The sequence below is a fragment of the Falco peregrinus genome, chromosome 15 (assembly GCF_023634155.1).
Source record: "Falco peregrinus isolate bFalPer1 chromosome 15, bFalPer1.pri, whole genome shotgun sequence".
Classification (NCBI taxonomy): Eukaryota; Metazoa; Chordata; class Aves; order Falconiformes; family Falconidae; genus Falco; species Falco peregrinus.
Genome location: NC_073735.1, coordinates 5,094,901 through 5,110,448, shown reverse-complemented (window position 1 = coordinate 5,110,448; position 15,548 = coordinate 5,094,901). Strand labels below are relative to the sequence as shown.

General features: G+C 47.0%; 1 protein-coding gene across 1 annotated transcript in view; it reads right to left on the bottom strand.

Moving 5' to 3' along the window:
* ETS1 (ETS proto-oncogene 1, transcription factor) overlaps window positions 1–15,148 on the bottom strand; it is a 78,202-nt gene extending 63,054 nt beyond the window's left edge. Inside the window, exons 1-3 of the mRNA XM_055819263.1 lie at window positions 15,007–15,148; window positions 8,171–8,253; window positions 5,999–6,143 (exon numbers count right to left, since the gene is read on the bottom strand). Of these exons, the coding sequence (XP_055675238.1) occupies window positions 5,999–6,143; window positions 8,171–8,242 (217 nt within the window). The 5' untranslated portion in view covers window positions 8,243–8,253; window positions 15,007–15,148. The remainder of the gene's footprint in view (window positions 1–5,998; window positions 6,144–8,170; window positions 8,254–15,006) is intronic.
* Between the last annotated feature and the right edge of the window lie 400 nt (window positions 15,149–15,548).

Below are 15,548 nucleotides of genomic sequence, written 5' to 3'. Positions count from 1 at the left end.
TTTCAGGGTCCCAGCCCCCCACGTTCCCCACATCCTCTGCCTGCCCTGCACATAGCTCTCCTGGCATCACCCAGCCAGCCCAGTCCATCCAGAGAAGAAACAGTAGCTGGTCTCACTTAGGCTGCCCTCCCTGCTCCATGCCAGGGCAGCAAAACCCACCTAGGTGCTGCTACAAGAAGGGCTGGCCACGTGCAACCCAAACCCTCTAGAGAGGGTGCTTTGCTGCCCAGTGTCCCCAGAGGCAAGTGCTCATGGGTCTGTAGGCAAAGCAGTTTGGGAAAGCTCAAAAAAAAGCAGCTGTGCTTTGTGTGGCCTGTCTGAAGCAAGTGGTGGTGCAGGAGAGCCTTCTCCGGAAAAAGAAACAGATACATCCACCTCACTCCATCCCCACAGAGGAACCAATCCTACTCTAAGACCATCCAAAAACAAGACATCTTCTGCAGTCATCCTCAAGGCATCACAGAAGCTATGGATAGCCTGTTGCTTACTCCCTTTCCTCCTTGACTCTAACTTGACATCCAGTTATTCCTTCCCCAGGGCATACTGAAGCTGCCGGTGCTGCTGCTCAGTTTTGCAACAGTCCTGGTGCAGCACACTAACTTGAGTTTTGCCTCTTGGTGAGCTCCCATCCTCCTCTTATACCCGAGTACCTCAGCAAATCTGCAGGCATCACCCCAAAAAGCAAGAAAAAAACTTCCAGCTTTCATCCAGACTCATCCAAGGGACCAACGCCCTGTTCAGAGCATGATGCCTCCCTGCGCAGCAGCTGATCCCCAGCTGACACCAGTCTGCAGCTCAAGTGGGAAAAGAGCTCAGCACTCATTCTCTGGTGATGACCCAATGTGCAGGGAGCTCCCTTGGGTTTTGTCTTTGAGAGGAGAGACAGGGATTTTTCCAGTCAGGCAGGAAACAAATAGAAAAGTGAAAGCCTGGATTTTTGTCATTCTGTTGCTTCAATGCAAATAAACCTCTACAAGTGCTGACTTGCAGCAGGTTACAGCAGGGGATGCAGAGGGAGCATCATTAGGTATCAATGGGTTGTCTGCACGTGTTTTCCTCACCTGCAAAATGACTAAGATCCACATAAACCAGACATTGAGTCCAGCTCCCACTGACCAGAAGAGCAAACCAGTAACTGCTCTGCATCCTTCAGAGGGCCCTTGCAAAAGGGCCAGGAGAGTCTAAGACACGGCAGGCAGCCCATGGCTCTGCAATACATTCACAAGGCATAGAGGGATCTTTCCTCTCCGCTGACAGATTGGAGTAAGTGCTCTTAATGGAGAAAATTATGCGTGTCCTTCAACAAACCCAGAGAGCCAAAGTATAGGAGGTGTGATGCGCCTTTGACTGGAGCCAATGAAACACCCAAAGAGTGCCACGAGGAAAAAAGGTCAGAGAAACCCCCATTCCAACCAGGCTATAAACAGTGGCAGACCCCAAGGCTTGCAAGAGACTGTGCCACCTCACCAGCCAGAGGATGACAACAGAGCCCAGCAGAAAGGGCTCATTCATCCCCTGGGCCAGAGCAAACGGCCAGGGAGAGCTGCAGATTTGGGGGAATAACTGGCAGCAGATTGGGCAGAGGCAGGATTTTGCACACAGCTTTTGCTGAGCCTTGAAATGAATTAGCATCCATCGCCTTGTCCCTCCCAGTGGCGGCTCACACCTTTTATTTCTCCCCCTGTTCTGTTCCCCTGCACCTTCCTCCACGTCCTCCCTTGTCTGCTCCTCATTTATTAAGGAGGGAGAGGACAAACCGACCAGTCCAGGAGAACTGCATGAGAAGTCCTGCTAGGTCTCGATCCGCAAGCAGATGTGCGTGCCCTGTGAAAAGACGCCCATTCATCTCTGCGGAGAGCATGCGGGGGAGGTAGCAGCAGTGCAGGGGAGGGGGGAAGTGTTGGAGGAGGCTGAGAAAAGGAAGGAGGCCGCAGTTAAAAATAGGATAAAAGGACATGAAAAAAAATGCAGATTTTTTTTTTTTTAAAAAAAAGCTTCGCTCAGAAAATGCGCTGCAGCTGGAGAAGCCATCGGGCTGAGCCTGGTCAGCTTTCACCTTCCCCCCCCTCTCCTCCTCCCCAAGCCCCCTTCCTCCGAGCGTGGGCCTGGAAGACGGCCCAGAAACTGCTCACAGAACAAGCTTTCCTCTAGAGATCTCCACCAGGGAAGGAGTAGGTCTTGCAGCGAAGGAGGGGGCAACGTGGGGAAAAGCAGGGAGAGTTTGCCACAGATGCAGGCGGCCCCCATGGGACCCCTGCCTGCAGTCCAGGCTGAGCTGAGAGCTGAGCCTGAAGGAAGATCACAGCTACAGTCAGCAGAATGGGAGCAAAGGGAGAGCATCCCTATCTTGTCGGCGTGGGCGTGGAGCAAAGCGGCACGCTGCAATGCGTTGCTCCAGCTACAAGGGCTTTGCTTTCCTGCCAAACCCAGCGCAACACCACCATAGTCCAAGCTGCAGGGACACGGTGTCCATGAAGCAACAGGGGGTGGGATGCAGGTTTGCTGCATTAGGGAGATGCCACCCCCAAAGCTAATAAACCCAAAATATTGTGGGTTGAGAGGTGGCACTAAGCTAATACATCCAGACAACACTGGCAACAGATTGGGTAAGGCTGGTCTCCCACAGCACCGGCCTGAATGGTGCTGGGTATTGAGGGTGAGCCTAAGGTGATACCTTTTGTTCATGACAGTGTCTTGGTGCAGGAAGCCTGACCAAAATCAGCTCAACTGCTTTCACGGCAGCATCAGACCCACAGCTGTGATTACTCCTCTAGAAAGGCTTTAATTTAATTTCTTGCCTTGCAAATCCCAAAGCCAACCCCATTTGCCTCAGTGAAAGCAGGATCACTCCCTCAAATGCTCCTGTAGCGCCCAAAAGGCTAGCAGCACCTTCAGTCCAGCCGTACTAATTCAGCACAACAGTCATAGAAACTTCTTCAGCCAGTTGTTTCATCCCTTGCTTGCCATTAACAACAGTTTTATCTCACTGTTTTATCTAACCTAACACTAAGGAAAACAAACCCATTCAGAGTGGAAGAGCTTGTCAATATGGTCTTGGCTCAAACAGACAGCACAGCCAGCACTATGTCCATGCTGGAATTATAATACCGCTATCAAATCTTTTCCTTCACTCCAGTTTTTGTCTAACCTTGTATCAGCAAAAATATATTACTAGGGAGTAATATTAGGATAGTGTTACCTTATGAATTAAACACACGGTGCTAAGTGTGGCTTTCAGCATTTTCATCAACCCTGCTGCTTTGGGCAGACACAGGGCACCCTTAATTTTGGGCTGCCAGATGGTTCAGCTAAGGTGCAATGGCCTTCACATTCCCATTCCCACCTCTCCAAGGAGCAGAGCTACTTTTCCTGACCAGGCAGCAGCAGCTCTCTTCTTGCTGTTTTTTTCTACCACCTCTGGGATGTGCCCTTTGCTTGCTGTGGGTCCAGATTAGGTCGATCCTCTGGGCAGTAACAGTCCCAACATATGTACTGCAGATTGTGGTAGCAAGCTAACAAATAAAACTGACTCTTTACTATTTACAAATTTTTTTCTTTTTAAACAAAAAAAACCCACCACTACCCCTTCTTGTCTTTAGCAACAAGCTAAATCTGCATCAGGCTTTCCTTTATCCCTATCACTGAATAATCTTATCAGACTTCAGGCACAATGTAAATAAACTCACCCAAGCTTCAAAGGCAAAATATCTTCTCTAAATGCAAGCAGCTCTAAAACTTTTAGACATGTTGTGGGTTTCTATTGCAAGAGGATATATTCACACTTGCATTTTCCTTGTTGACTTGTTTCTTTCACCAACATCAAGACCATGAAAACCAAAATAGCCTCTAGTACACCAGAAGAATAGATGACAAATGGTTTTAATGTGCACCCAAAACACAAAGGAGAAATGAAAGACTGTTCCTAGCGATATATACAAATGAGGGTTTCCTCTCATTTAAAATTAGAAACTGCTCTAAGCTGAAGAAACAGCAATGTAAAAAAAAAAAAAAAAATCAGAGAAAGAGTACCTTGCATTGCAACAGGAAGAACTGTGAAGTAATTCTTAGGTATTGCAAGAGGATCAGAGGCCTGTCCTACCTCCCAATGTACTGAGAGTTTGATCAAAACCTGTTGAAGACAACGACAGCTTTTTTTGCTTTTACTGGCTTCACTGAGGTCTGAACCAGGCTCCAGTCTCTACAACAAGAAATTTCACAGACCCAGCATGGGGTAATGAAGATCTGGGTTGCAGCTATGTTGGTCCCTGGAGAGACCACTTTCACAGAAAAGGGGAGAGGGTAAGGAAAAATATACAAAGAAAACTTTGCAGGCACAGATTTGCAAAATGTTTGAGTAAATCCAAATGCTGCAAGGGCAGATTTCATCAGAGCAGAGTTGACATCATGCTGAGAGAGGTCACCCACAGGAGTTGAGCAAATAGCTGAAATAAGAACGGCTGGGAATAGGCAGCAGTTTTGCTCCAGCCACAGGCACAGTGCTCTGCATCCATCTCCTGCTTACACACCAGTGCTCACCAAAGGAGAAAAAAAAAATTGGAATGCCTGAATATTTGCCAAGGAGAGATTTCAAACTATACATTTGACTGCAACAGTCACTGGTTCTGCTGAACTCTTTAGCTGCAAAATGTCTCTAAACATCAGGGCTTTTCCCCTCCCAAGAGGCCAATGTGCATAACGAACGAGCCGGGAACAAGTCACAGAAGACCAGCACATGCCATGCAAAAGCTTACATGGGATTTAACTGCTTCATGATAGGCTTATGTGGGACTTAAGTGAAACATAAACTTCATATTGGCCCTTTGCAAAGGTCACATTCGTGCAACTTGAGCTCTTTCACTTAGTTCCTGCGGTTGGCCTGTGCCACAGCGTACCTGAGCCCTCTCCTCCGCCACAGCAGAGCAGGGCTGCTTTGCTGATGCCTTATCACCCGTCCCACAGGCAGGAGGACCGACTGCCCGCCAGACATCTGCGCTGCCTGTTGGTTATACAAGCAGCAGCCCAAACTGCAAGTTCAGCTTGAAGATTCACGGGTTGAACAACGTGCAGGGCAAGAATTAGTCACCGGTGATTTTGTAACGACTTTCAAATTACAAATGCATTAAAGATGATCACCTAGTCCAAGTCAGTGGATTGCTTTATCTGTGCAACACTTTGTAACCATGCAGCCCTGACAGCTCAGCATGACCGCACATCTCCAGCTGTGGTTACCTGAAGAGCATGTCACCACCCTCCCAAGAGGCAAGGCGATGAGATAGCTCCAAGAGCAATAGACCCAAAATTACTACCACAGTGGAATTAAAACTGGGGGGTCCCCGGCTCCTTGCAGCCTTCCATGAAAGCAACTTTCCAAAGCCACTGGCAAGGACATCGGTCCTGCAAGCACCATGAGAAATGATGAAGATGCAGCCAGCAGGTTGGTAGGTTCACCTTGCCTACGGTATTCTCAGGGAGACCCCCATGTCTGCCAAGACCCCAGGGAGCAGTAACCAGGGCTGCAATCCCTAAATGCAAGGGAGGTGCACACAGGACATCAAAATTAACCACCCGAAAGAGGAGAGGGGTTCTCCCAGCTGGGCACCTGTGCCATGGCAGGGAAGAAGGAAGCTCCCATCCTTTAGCATAGCTCTGACAGGAGAACAGTTAAGCAAAGCAGCTTTAAGATTTTTATCTGCTTTCTGGCCCCGTCTCCACTGAGGGAGACCCTTAACAGCCAGCAAGTCAGGTACCAGCCCGGTGATGCTGCAGTAGGTGCCCTTTGGCTGTATTAATGGCAAAACACCCCAATAAATTAAGTCAGGACCGGGGAAGAAAGCAAATATAGAAGGAAGGAGACAAGGGGGACATGCTAGACAACAAACAAGAGTATGGCAGGCCTTTAAGGCTTGTCTTTTCACCTAGGCACACTGCCAAGCCCGACGGCACAGGGGGGAAAGGCACCGTCCTGGTTTGCAAGCCCACAGCTGGTATGGTGTCCTACCCGTGCTGTAGTGCTCCAGGCCGGTGGGCACTTCTTGCGTGGCAGGCTCGTCCCAGAGCGGGCAGCACATCCTCGGCTGGCAGCAGGCAGACTGAAAGCCGCAGGTCACCCAGGGGTCCTCACAGGGCCCGGCAGCACCTTGCTTCTGGGAGCGGGAGAGGGAAAAGCGTCAGGGGCGCAGCACCACAAAATGGCTGCCCTGTGCACCGTTCCCTCCCTCTCCAAACCAGGCACAAAGCCCTGGGCCAGCAGAGTTTGCTCAGAAAAAACTGTCATCTAAATTCACCTGGCTGAGGGGTGTCACAATGAGGCCAAAAAGACCCTTTTTTTAAACAAATGTGAGGGAAAAAAGAATGAAGGCCCACAGTGAGGCTGTGCTCAGCAAGATGGCGGCAGCGAGGGGGCTCTCCTCAGGGCCAGCCATGGGGAGGACACCCTCCGTGAGGGGGCCTCGTTTCAGCCCCCCCCAGCTGGAAGTTATATTTTTTGGCTGTGTGAGGCAGGAGCCCCAGAGCCCCCCAAGAAATGTGGGGAGCTGGGAGGGAGGGAGAAGCCATGGCCCTGCCCAGGCCGCAGCCTGGCACTGTGGGGGAGCCCAGCCCCACACTGGCAGGTGCTGGGGCAAGCCGTCACATTTATGTTCATATTCCTATGGATATTATTTGTGATTATTATGTTTATGTTTATATTTGCGTTATTTGTGTTTATGTTAGTTGTATCTATGTGTCCATGGACAGATATATGTATATATATACATGTGTATATATGTATGTGGTATGCACAGGAAGTATATACACAGGTGTATATTTATATAAACTTATGTATTATTACATATATATTACAGAACCTACTGTATTATTATATGCTTACACATAATACGTGATATATGTATATACATGTATTGTTTGTACGTGTGATATAGGTGTGTGTACACTCACACATATGTAAACCTAGGTTATATCTGTCATTATGTATTACACATTTGTTTTCATTGTATATAAATTTCTATTTATACTTTATAAAGAAAATAGATGTATTATATATACAAGCATATATAGGTACATGGAAATAATCCCAGGATATGATTCTTATTTTATTTTATACATATATATTTATAAATATGTATCTATATAGTGTGTGTAAATAGTGTGTGTGTATATATACACCTTATATACATATTTATCATATATACTTATATGGTATACATACCTATATGTATATATACATAGACCATAAAATATATATGGTACACAAAAGCATATATAAGAGGATAACAACACAGACATACATACAAATAAATTCAGGATGCTTTCAATTTTTATTATTATTATTATTTCCCTGCAGGGAAATACTTTTGCTTCATCTCCAATCAGTATTTAAAAGCCAAATGCATGCTTGGAACCATTTAAAGGAAAGATATCAAGCTATGTTAGAAATATTTCACATGTCAGAGTGGTCTTTTTTTCCTAATTTGGTGAAAATTTTGCTTTCTAGCAAGTCTTATGTGCAGCCTGGTGTCTCAGCTCAGAGTTACAGCTTTCATCTGACCTTGTCTACTATCTTGAATGCTGGTCAGCATTTCTTTGGACAAACATCTATTAATATGTTTCCCCTAAATCAGGGTCTGATTTCTCTAAATAAGGGTCAAAGCACTGTCAAAGTTGTCCCATAGCTGCTGGCAGTTGGCACGGACAGGCCCGGGATCACACTTAAACATATATTATACATAACCACCCATCAACTGCACAGACAGAAAGGAGCTGGCTCAGGAGAAGGAGCACCAAAGTTGTCCAAAAACTCCAGAAAACTGACAGAACCTTTTCCAAAGCCTGATCTGCTTTGTGCTGATCCCACTGCATTCATCCCCAGCAGGTGAAGGTCAGCACGGGGAGCGGAGGCACCAGGACAATGGTTACCCTAACAATCCTCCTCCAAACACAAGCGCAGGAAATCTGATGCAGTGATCCTACTTCCAGTTGAGGTTTGCAAGCTCGAGAGACTCAGATAAGCTCCGGGTAAACACTCAGCATTCAGGCACTGCTCTGAACTACGTAAAACCTTGGAATATTTAGTGGAGGACACCAAACCGTGTTAGTCAATGGGCTGGCAAAGTCACAGTAACCAAAGAGAAAACAAACTGAAACAGAAAAATAACCCAAACTCCTTTCTTACCATCACTCCGGGGCGAGTCAGAGGATAAGGGGCTGTGTTGCCGATGGTTGTGTCCATATAGTAACTCATCATCTCAGAGGTGCCTGCAGAAATGGAGATGGACATTAGATGCCCTGATGCAGAAGGCATAAAAATTGATAGCATCAGCTAAATCTGTGCTTTCTCACGGCCATATAAAGCTAGGACCAGACTATCATCTTAATGAGTTTCAGCTGGGAAAGTTAAGAGGAAAAATATCTGTATTAACAGCAGATATTGTGATTTGATGTGTTGTATCAACAATGCAAACACACAGATCCATAAGTGTAAACTGTTGAGAGTCTGACAATGGTGAATGAATTATCACCTGGAAGCTGATGGAGCTACTCTGAGGGAAGATGAGATCATATTTCCTTTGCTGTAGAATCGATGGGAAATTCTTGCCAATTTTTTTTTCTTTTCAGAGAAAAAAAAAAAAAAGAGACCAGTTCATTGAGATCAACACCTTTCCTGTAAAAGTTTTGTCAAAAACAATATGTTTCACAAAGAACTTTGCTGTTTTCAAGAGGCACCTTCTGTTTTCTGGCATTAGCTTACGTTCCTCTTGCTAAAGCTCTCCCTTGCATTGCTGAGACTTCTATTCCTGAATAATTTGCAGTGCATTAAATAACCATCTTCAACCCACAGGAGCATGTCACAGTTTCACGTGTCATTCCTAGCATGGGACGTACTCCTGTGAGCAAGTCCTTCTACCAGTCCTGTTCATTAGACGTGATTTTTAATCATTGATTAGCCTACTTGTGTAGCCGAGGTGAAGGAGGTGCTATCTGGCTCTGTTTTCATACATGTAGCTGTTTCTCCCGCTCTCCTTTAAATGCACAGCAGAAAACGCAGGGCCAATGCACTTTCTGTATTTTGGGGAAATATGACTCAAAGGTGCTGGGAGGAAAGAGTAAAGGGGGAGTAGCCTGGGCTCAGAAGGGCTCACTCAGACAGGATATGACTTGGAGCCAAGGGGAATGGCTATTTTCATCATGCTGATACACGGCATAGCCTGCAAGATGGAAGAGCCGCCACTGCTTTAACCTCTGTGAGGACACAGCAGCTCCGACACCGCTGGAATACCGCCCTTTTGATTTCTGCAGACCTCCTGTGCTACCGACTGTAACCGCTGCAGATGCAAACACTTCTCCAAGTCGTCTTCTAGACAGAGCCAGTGCAACCACGTCGCCTTCAGCCTCCACTTCTGTGCTGCACCCACGAATAGCTCCCGGAGGCACTGGGACCCACACCCAGCATTCCCTCCCCTCCTGCCACGCTCACAGGGCCAGGGGCTTGGCTGCTGCCAGGGGCCAGCCGGCGGTTTGCAAACATGCCGGCAAAGGGCAGAGCCGGCTTCAGCTGTGCCTCACTCACCACTTCGGCAAACAGGGACTCCAGATAGCGTCTCCCACTGCGCTCTGTGACTAATGGCCAAATGTGAAACACCTGCATGTGTATGTGTATTAAATTATTATCATCATTTCCTGCTTGTTATTACTATGTTTTGCTCTAACACCAGTATTAATTTTTTTCTTTTAAACTTCTTTTCTTAATTCACAAAATGGAAAACTACCTACGCGGTGAAAGAACAACAAGCTTAGAGCAACCCAGAAACACACACATTGCAAGTGCTGTGGCTGAGAAGCCTTAACTAATCTCAGCATCTGCGTGCACCCTACCAGCCTGCTCTAACTCGGTGTTAAAACACGTTTGCTTAAGTCTCATTGCAGCTGGGTCAGCCTGCAGCTGGGTAAAACAAAGAAGGTGCACGCAGCCCATTTCTGCAACTCAGCTAATGAAGGGCAAGGCGCTTAGTCACACACTTGTCCCCTGATCCTAACCCTAAACAAATGTAAACCATCTCACGTAAAAGGGAACTGGTCTCCCTCTTGCTCTGGAGTAAAGATTAATGCTGCCAAACTGTACCAAAGCAAGACAGACGCTGCAAAATGGAGACAGAGAAATCGCCGGGCTGATTCACCTATTTCAATGACACACGTGTCTGAAAGTAAGAAGCTGCAGCGTTAAAATAGCAGTTAAAACACCAGTCCCCACCAGCAGCTTTTTTTCCTGCTTTGCATCTTGTGCAATAGGCAGTTGGGCTTTGGTTTTGTTTTGTTTTTTCCTTTGATCAAGACACCTAAGTCACACCGGTTCTCGAGAACTGCTTTCATGCCTCGCTGAGTGTCGTTTGAATCTTTCTCAGGATGCAGTTGCCCGCTGAACCTTCCAGCAAAGTACCACACATTGATGCTTGAAGCAGCATGTGCTTCGGTGACAGGAGAAGCACTAAACCCATCCTGACACCCAGGACAACGCTTCATGCAATAAAGAATATCAAGATTGCCAGAGTGTAAAGCAGCACCAGCAACCCCCTCCCAAGCCCTGGCCTGGAAAAAGGGAATTATCATCTCTAGACAGTGGCTCCAATAGATTTATAGCAAAGGCAGTTTGCTTTTTTCAGTTTCTCTTCCCCAGCAAGCTGTACTATTAAAAAGCACAAGCAGGGGGTCAGAAATACAATGCAAACATCATTTGCACCCGCATCTCCATCTGTTCAAGACAAGTCCAACTTGAATGCAAGTTAAATCAGTCCCCCAACCCGATGCAGATTTTGTGGGTGATAACAGTTAAATGACAGACACACGCAGGCTTCAGGCTGCAAAAAAAGGATGTGGAAGACAAGACCTGCTCTAAAAAGGCAGTGAGCAGATTCTACGCACAAAATAATTGTGCTCTGGAAAAACAGGTATGGGAGGCCAGCGACAGGAGGCAAGATGACAGCAGAAAGGGAGCTCGAGTATGCTTTGTCCAGGCTAATTTTAACAGAACTTCCACCACTTCCCATAGGAAACTACTTCACAGCCCAATACATCTCTCACTGTCAGCAAGTTTCCCTGATGTTTGAGCGATATTTTTCTTCTCTTTAGCTTCCTCTAATAAGAGCCTAAATAGTTCCTCTCCTCCCCTTGGACGCCATTAGATAGCTTTAATGACTGCTCAGGAGCTTGCAGCTGAACTAAATTCAATGATCGCGCTCTTTGTGGCAGGTAACTTGGCTGATGTTAGGGAAATCACTGCAGATTTACACCAAGATAATCAAGATCCACGGCTTGCTGAGAGCTGTTAATAAATAGCGGAGAATCAGAGCCATTTGGTAAGATCCTTAATGACTTAACAGCTTGACTTCAGTCTTATTGTTTGCTCTTATTATTCCTGTCTTATTGTGAAAACGTGCAGGAGAAACAGCATTTATTTTGGGACTTGATCAAGTACCAGCCAAAGCTATTAGACTCTTGGGTCATTTCTAAACTAAATTAAATTTTTAATTTAATTTCAACATCCATCCCTCCTTTTTTACAAGAGGTTTATTTTTTTTAAACAAATTACCAAGCTTAGTTTAAAAAGGAAAAAAGCTGTTTGTCCTGATGATTAACACACACACATGCAGAAGTTAGGAAGGAGTTAAAAATGTATGCTAAAACAAAGCAAACTTTGTCTATGGGATGTATGAAGACCCTTTACAATATTTTTGTATAGTGTTTTACTATTACATTATTTTGATGGAGAAAGGAACAGGGCTGAGATAACAGGGATTTTCCTGTGGCAGAGTCAAGACCAGCAGCTCCCATCTCTGTTTCCCAGTGTGGTGCTCAATGTATGGGTCTGTGGTAAGATCCTGCAGCTCAAATTGCTCCCCAACTTCTGAGCTGTAGGACCACACTCAGCTTCTGCCCATCCCATATCCCTCAGCCCCAGGCTGGCAACCCACTAAAGGTGTCACTGTGGGGTCCACAACTGGAACAGCTGCAAAAGAGTATTCAGGAGTTTTTCTCCATCCCAATAAACCAACAGGATTCCCTTTCCACAGGGTTAGGTGGGAAGCCAGGAGGATGGGGCAGCAGCAACCCCATTGAAATATTTCTGACTTCAAGAATGTGAATCAAGACTTTAAAAATAAGAAGCAGCACCTTCAGCACAACCATCTGCCGTGGGGTGTTGCACAGGCAGCTCGCTGACCCAAAGCTGCTTAGTGATAGCCATTTTATTTTTGCATCAAGTAATATTTTATCATCTTTGAGGGGGTGGGGAAAATGGCTCGTGGAAATGACATTCTTCAGCAAGGCTTTAACCCTTGAAACCCTGGCACTTTCCAGGCCGCCTGCCAATTCGATTCTCAGGGGAAGGAGTGTTTGTTGATCTGTTGGTATGTTAAAAACCTCATTCCATTCATCAAACCCTGGCACCAGCTTGAAATAAAGGAAGCATCCCCAACGCAGGGCTACAAGCCATAGAAATGAGCATGCTTCTCTTGCTGCCTATTTACAAACCATGCTTTTCAACAGATCGGCCACCTCCTGCCTCTGCTTCATATCAGGGGACCCCACCTTTGTTATGATTTTAAAACTTTGCAGTGTTCTCAAAGATAGTAACTGATTTACTGAAGGGGAACCAGGCAGGGCAGTAAATAATGATGTTATGGTAAATAGAGCAATATAACAATTGCCCTCCTGCACCCTCCATAAATACTCCAAGAGATGAAATGACTTGGCTAAGGTCATATGGAGAAAGTGGGGGTGAGAGGCTGAGTATCTGAACCCCTGAGCCACTATCTTAACGACACGGTGGTGATTGCAGTCGGATTAGCATTGCTGTAAGAAGGTTGTCCGCGCCATTTCTGGGAACGATGCAGCTAGCAGGGGCAGGGGAGGGCTGCCTGTCAGCACATCACTTTCTGCTTTAACGCTGTGCTCTTTCTTTTATCAGTAGCTGTCAGATCTGAAGGAGATATGACGGTACCTTAAGAGCCTTCCATTTGGCTGGACAAACTCTAGCTGAGACGGATGACAGCTGTCGCGAGGTAGTGCCAGGACAATTTGGACCAGACACATGCGCCCACAAGCCCTTGTTCTCTAGGCTTGGTAGTAAACTGCTTTCTGCTTTAGACTTCTCCCTTGCCCTGCTCATTCATCTATTACTCAGCTGCTATTTTATAATTGAGCTAAAATAATGCCACTGTCAACAGTACTACCAAATCTATAGGGAGCTGACAAAGCAGATCATGGCAAGGAGAGAGGTTTAGGTGAGACCCTAAACCAGAGAGGCTGTTGCCATTAAATCTTGCAGCTCTCTCTTGGGTCGTAGCAGCTACTTGCAATTGCAGGAAGATGTGAATGGGTGTGGGGGGGTTAATTAGGTCATCTGTTATTTCACTTATGAATTTCCCTCTGTGAAATAATAGATTTAGAGCACAACCTCATGGGCCAGCTCCTCAGCTAGGGCAAAGCAAAGGGGGAAAGAACTGGGTAAGTTTCCCACTGTTTAGCGAGGATCTCCTACACCAGGGAAGGATCTGGCCCCATGATGAGCACACGTTCCCCATCTCGGAGAGCCCAATCTGCCCTGCAGCAAAGGGATCTTGGTCAGGGATTGACAGCCCAGCTGTAAGTCTGTGTTTTGCTCCAGACTCCCTGTATGACCTGCAGCAGGACGCTTGGGACCAGCCTGCCCAGATCTGATGGTGCTTTGAAAATCCCACTAAGCACCTCTCTTCATTAGGTATCCAAACTCTTTTAGAAAGTTAGGTTAACTTCCATTTCTCTGTGCCTCAGCTTCCAGATGTATGAAGAAGAAAATAGCACTTGGGTGTTTTCTGATGTGGAGGGACACGTGGTACCCCAGAACTCAGCAGTGAAGCTGAGGACAAGGGACACATACATGCTTCCCAATGCTGGGTGCACAAAATGCACAGTGGGCTCCCACAAAAATCCCAGCCACTGGGTTAGCAGTGCCATTCCCTACTGCCCAAGGCAAAAATGTCCAGGTAGCCCAAAAAATCTGGTTTGCCAGAAAAATGTTTACATGACAGGTGGGGGAGAGCTTAAAAAAGCAGCCAAATGAGAGGCAGCACGAATGGCCTGTAAGCAGGAAACCGCTCTGGACCCAGCCCACAGCCCCCAAAGGTGTCAGTTGACAGCACAGGATGGGAAGTTGATGGTAACTGTAATACCAAATGAGTGGCCGCATGCAAAGCGATGATTTAGAGGCTAATAGGAAGGGGGAAGGCCTTGGCTGTGCTCCTCAGGGACTCACAAATCCCACTGGCTCATTTTGGCTGACCGAGGGGTGCAGGATTGTGCCCTTCCCAAGGAACAGCAGCAGCACAGCAGCACTTCCCTGCAGCTGTCAGACTCAGAGCTCCAATTCCTCCCAAAAGCAAATGCTGGCACCTGTGGCACTTTCTTCCCTTTGGGAGATGGCATTGCTGTTGCAAACATGCAGAGATGCAGCAGCAAACCCCGTACAAGCATCCCTCCAAAGACAGGAGTCAGCCCCCATATGAGAGGGTCCGCTCCTTCTCTGATTGTCCACACACGGGGCTGGAGGGAGTCGAGGGAGCATCTGACCCTGGGCACTTTGCTTCTCCCCCTGCCTTGCAACAAAAACAAACAAACCCCCATTCAAACTCAAAACGTAAAGGGAACTGCAAATTTAATCCACTGTAATAATGCCAATGCACAGCCTTCTACCTAGATAAGGAAAATAATCATGTTCTCCTAAACACACATCTAAAATTTATATACTCTGTATAAAAAAAAAGAAAGGATTTTTAGAGGGAAGCATCAGCTCCAACATTTGTATAAGACCCTGCAGTACTGTTAGCAAACACATGAATCAGTTACTGGGTGAAACTGGAAATGGAGAGAGTAAAAGTAAATCACCGGCAAAACAAATCTTAGATGTCCTGAAAATGAACACAGGTACCTACAACCCACGAAAGAGTTTAAAGAGACTCTCTCCCCACCGCCACTTACTACTTAGCTGAAAGACCAGGGGAAAAGCTTATGTCCTCCACGGCTTCCCACACTTGTCTCCGATCTCTTTCCAACTACCTGGTGCTATCCTCTGCGCTGGAGCTGGAGAGGATGGAAATACCATAGTGTTTGCAGCAGGGCTGCCTATTCAAAGGGAGGGGGAGTGGTCAACCCCGCATCCAGGGCGGTGGGAAAGGCGAGCTCCACGCTGCTCATGCTCCAGCGGCCACCGCCAGCCATGGAAAAACCACCTCTGGCAGATGTCACGCCGGTGGGACAAAAAGCAAGAGATGCTGGTTGGAGGTGGGCATGGGGGCAGCCTCCTGCCAGCCCCCCGGTGCGAGCTGCCACTCTGCAGCGGTGGCCTTTGGCTCTGTGCTGCCTCTGCGTCCTGTAAAAGTGATCCGAGGGCTTCGGCGTGCTTTGTGAGTGGAACTCCGGCCCCCCAAAGCCCCCGGGAAGTGGAGCATATTCTTGCACGACAACTGAAAAAAAGGCACGCAGATCACGACCAGGGTGAGGTTTACCCAGCCCTGATCCCT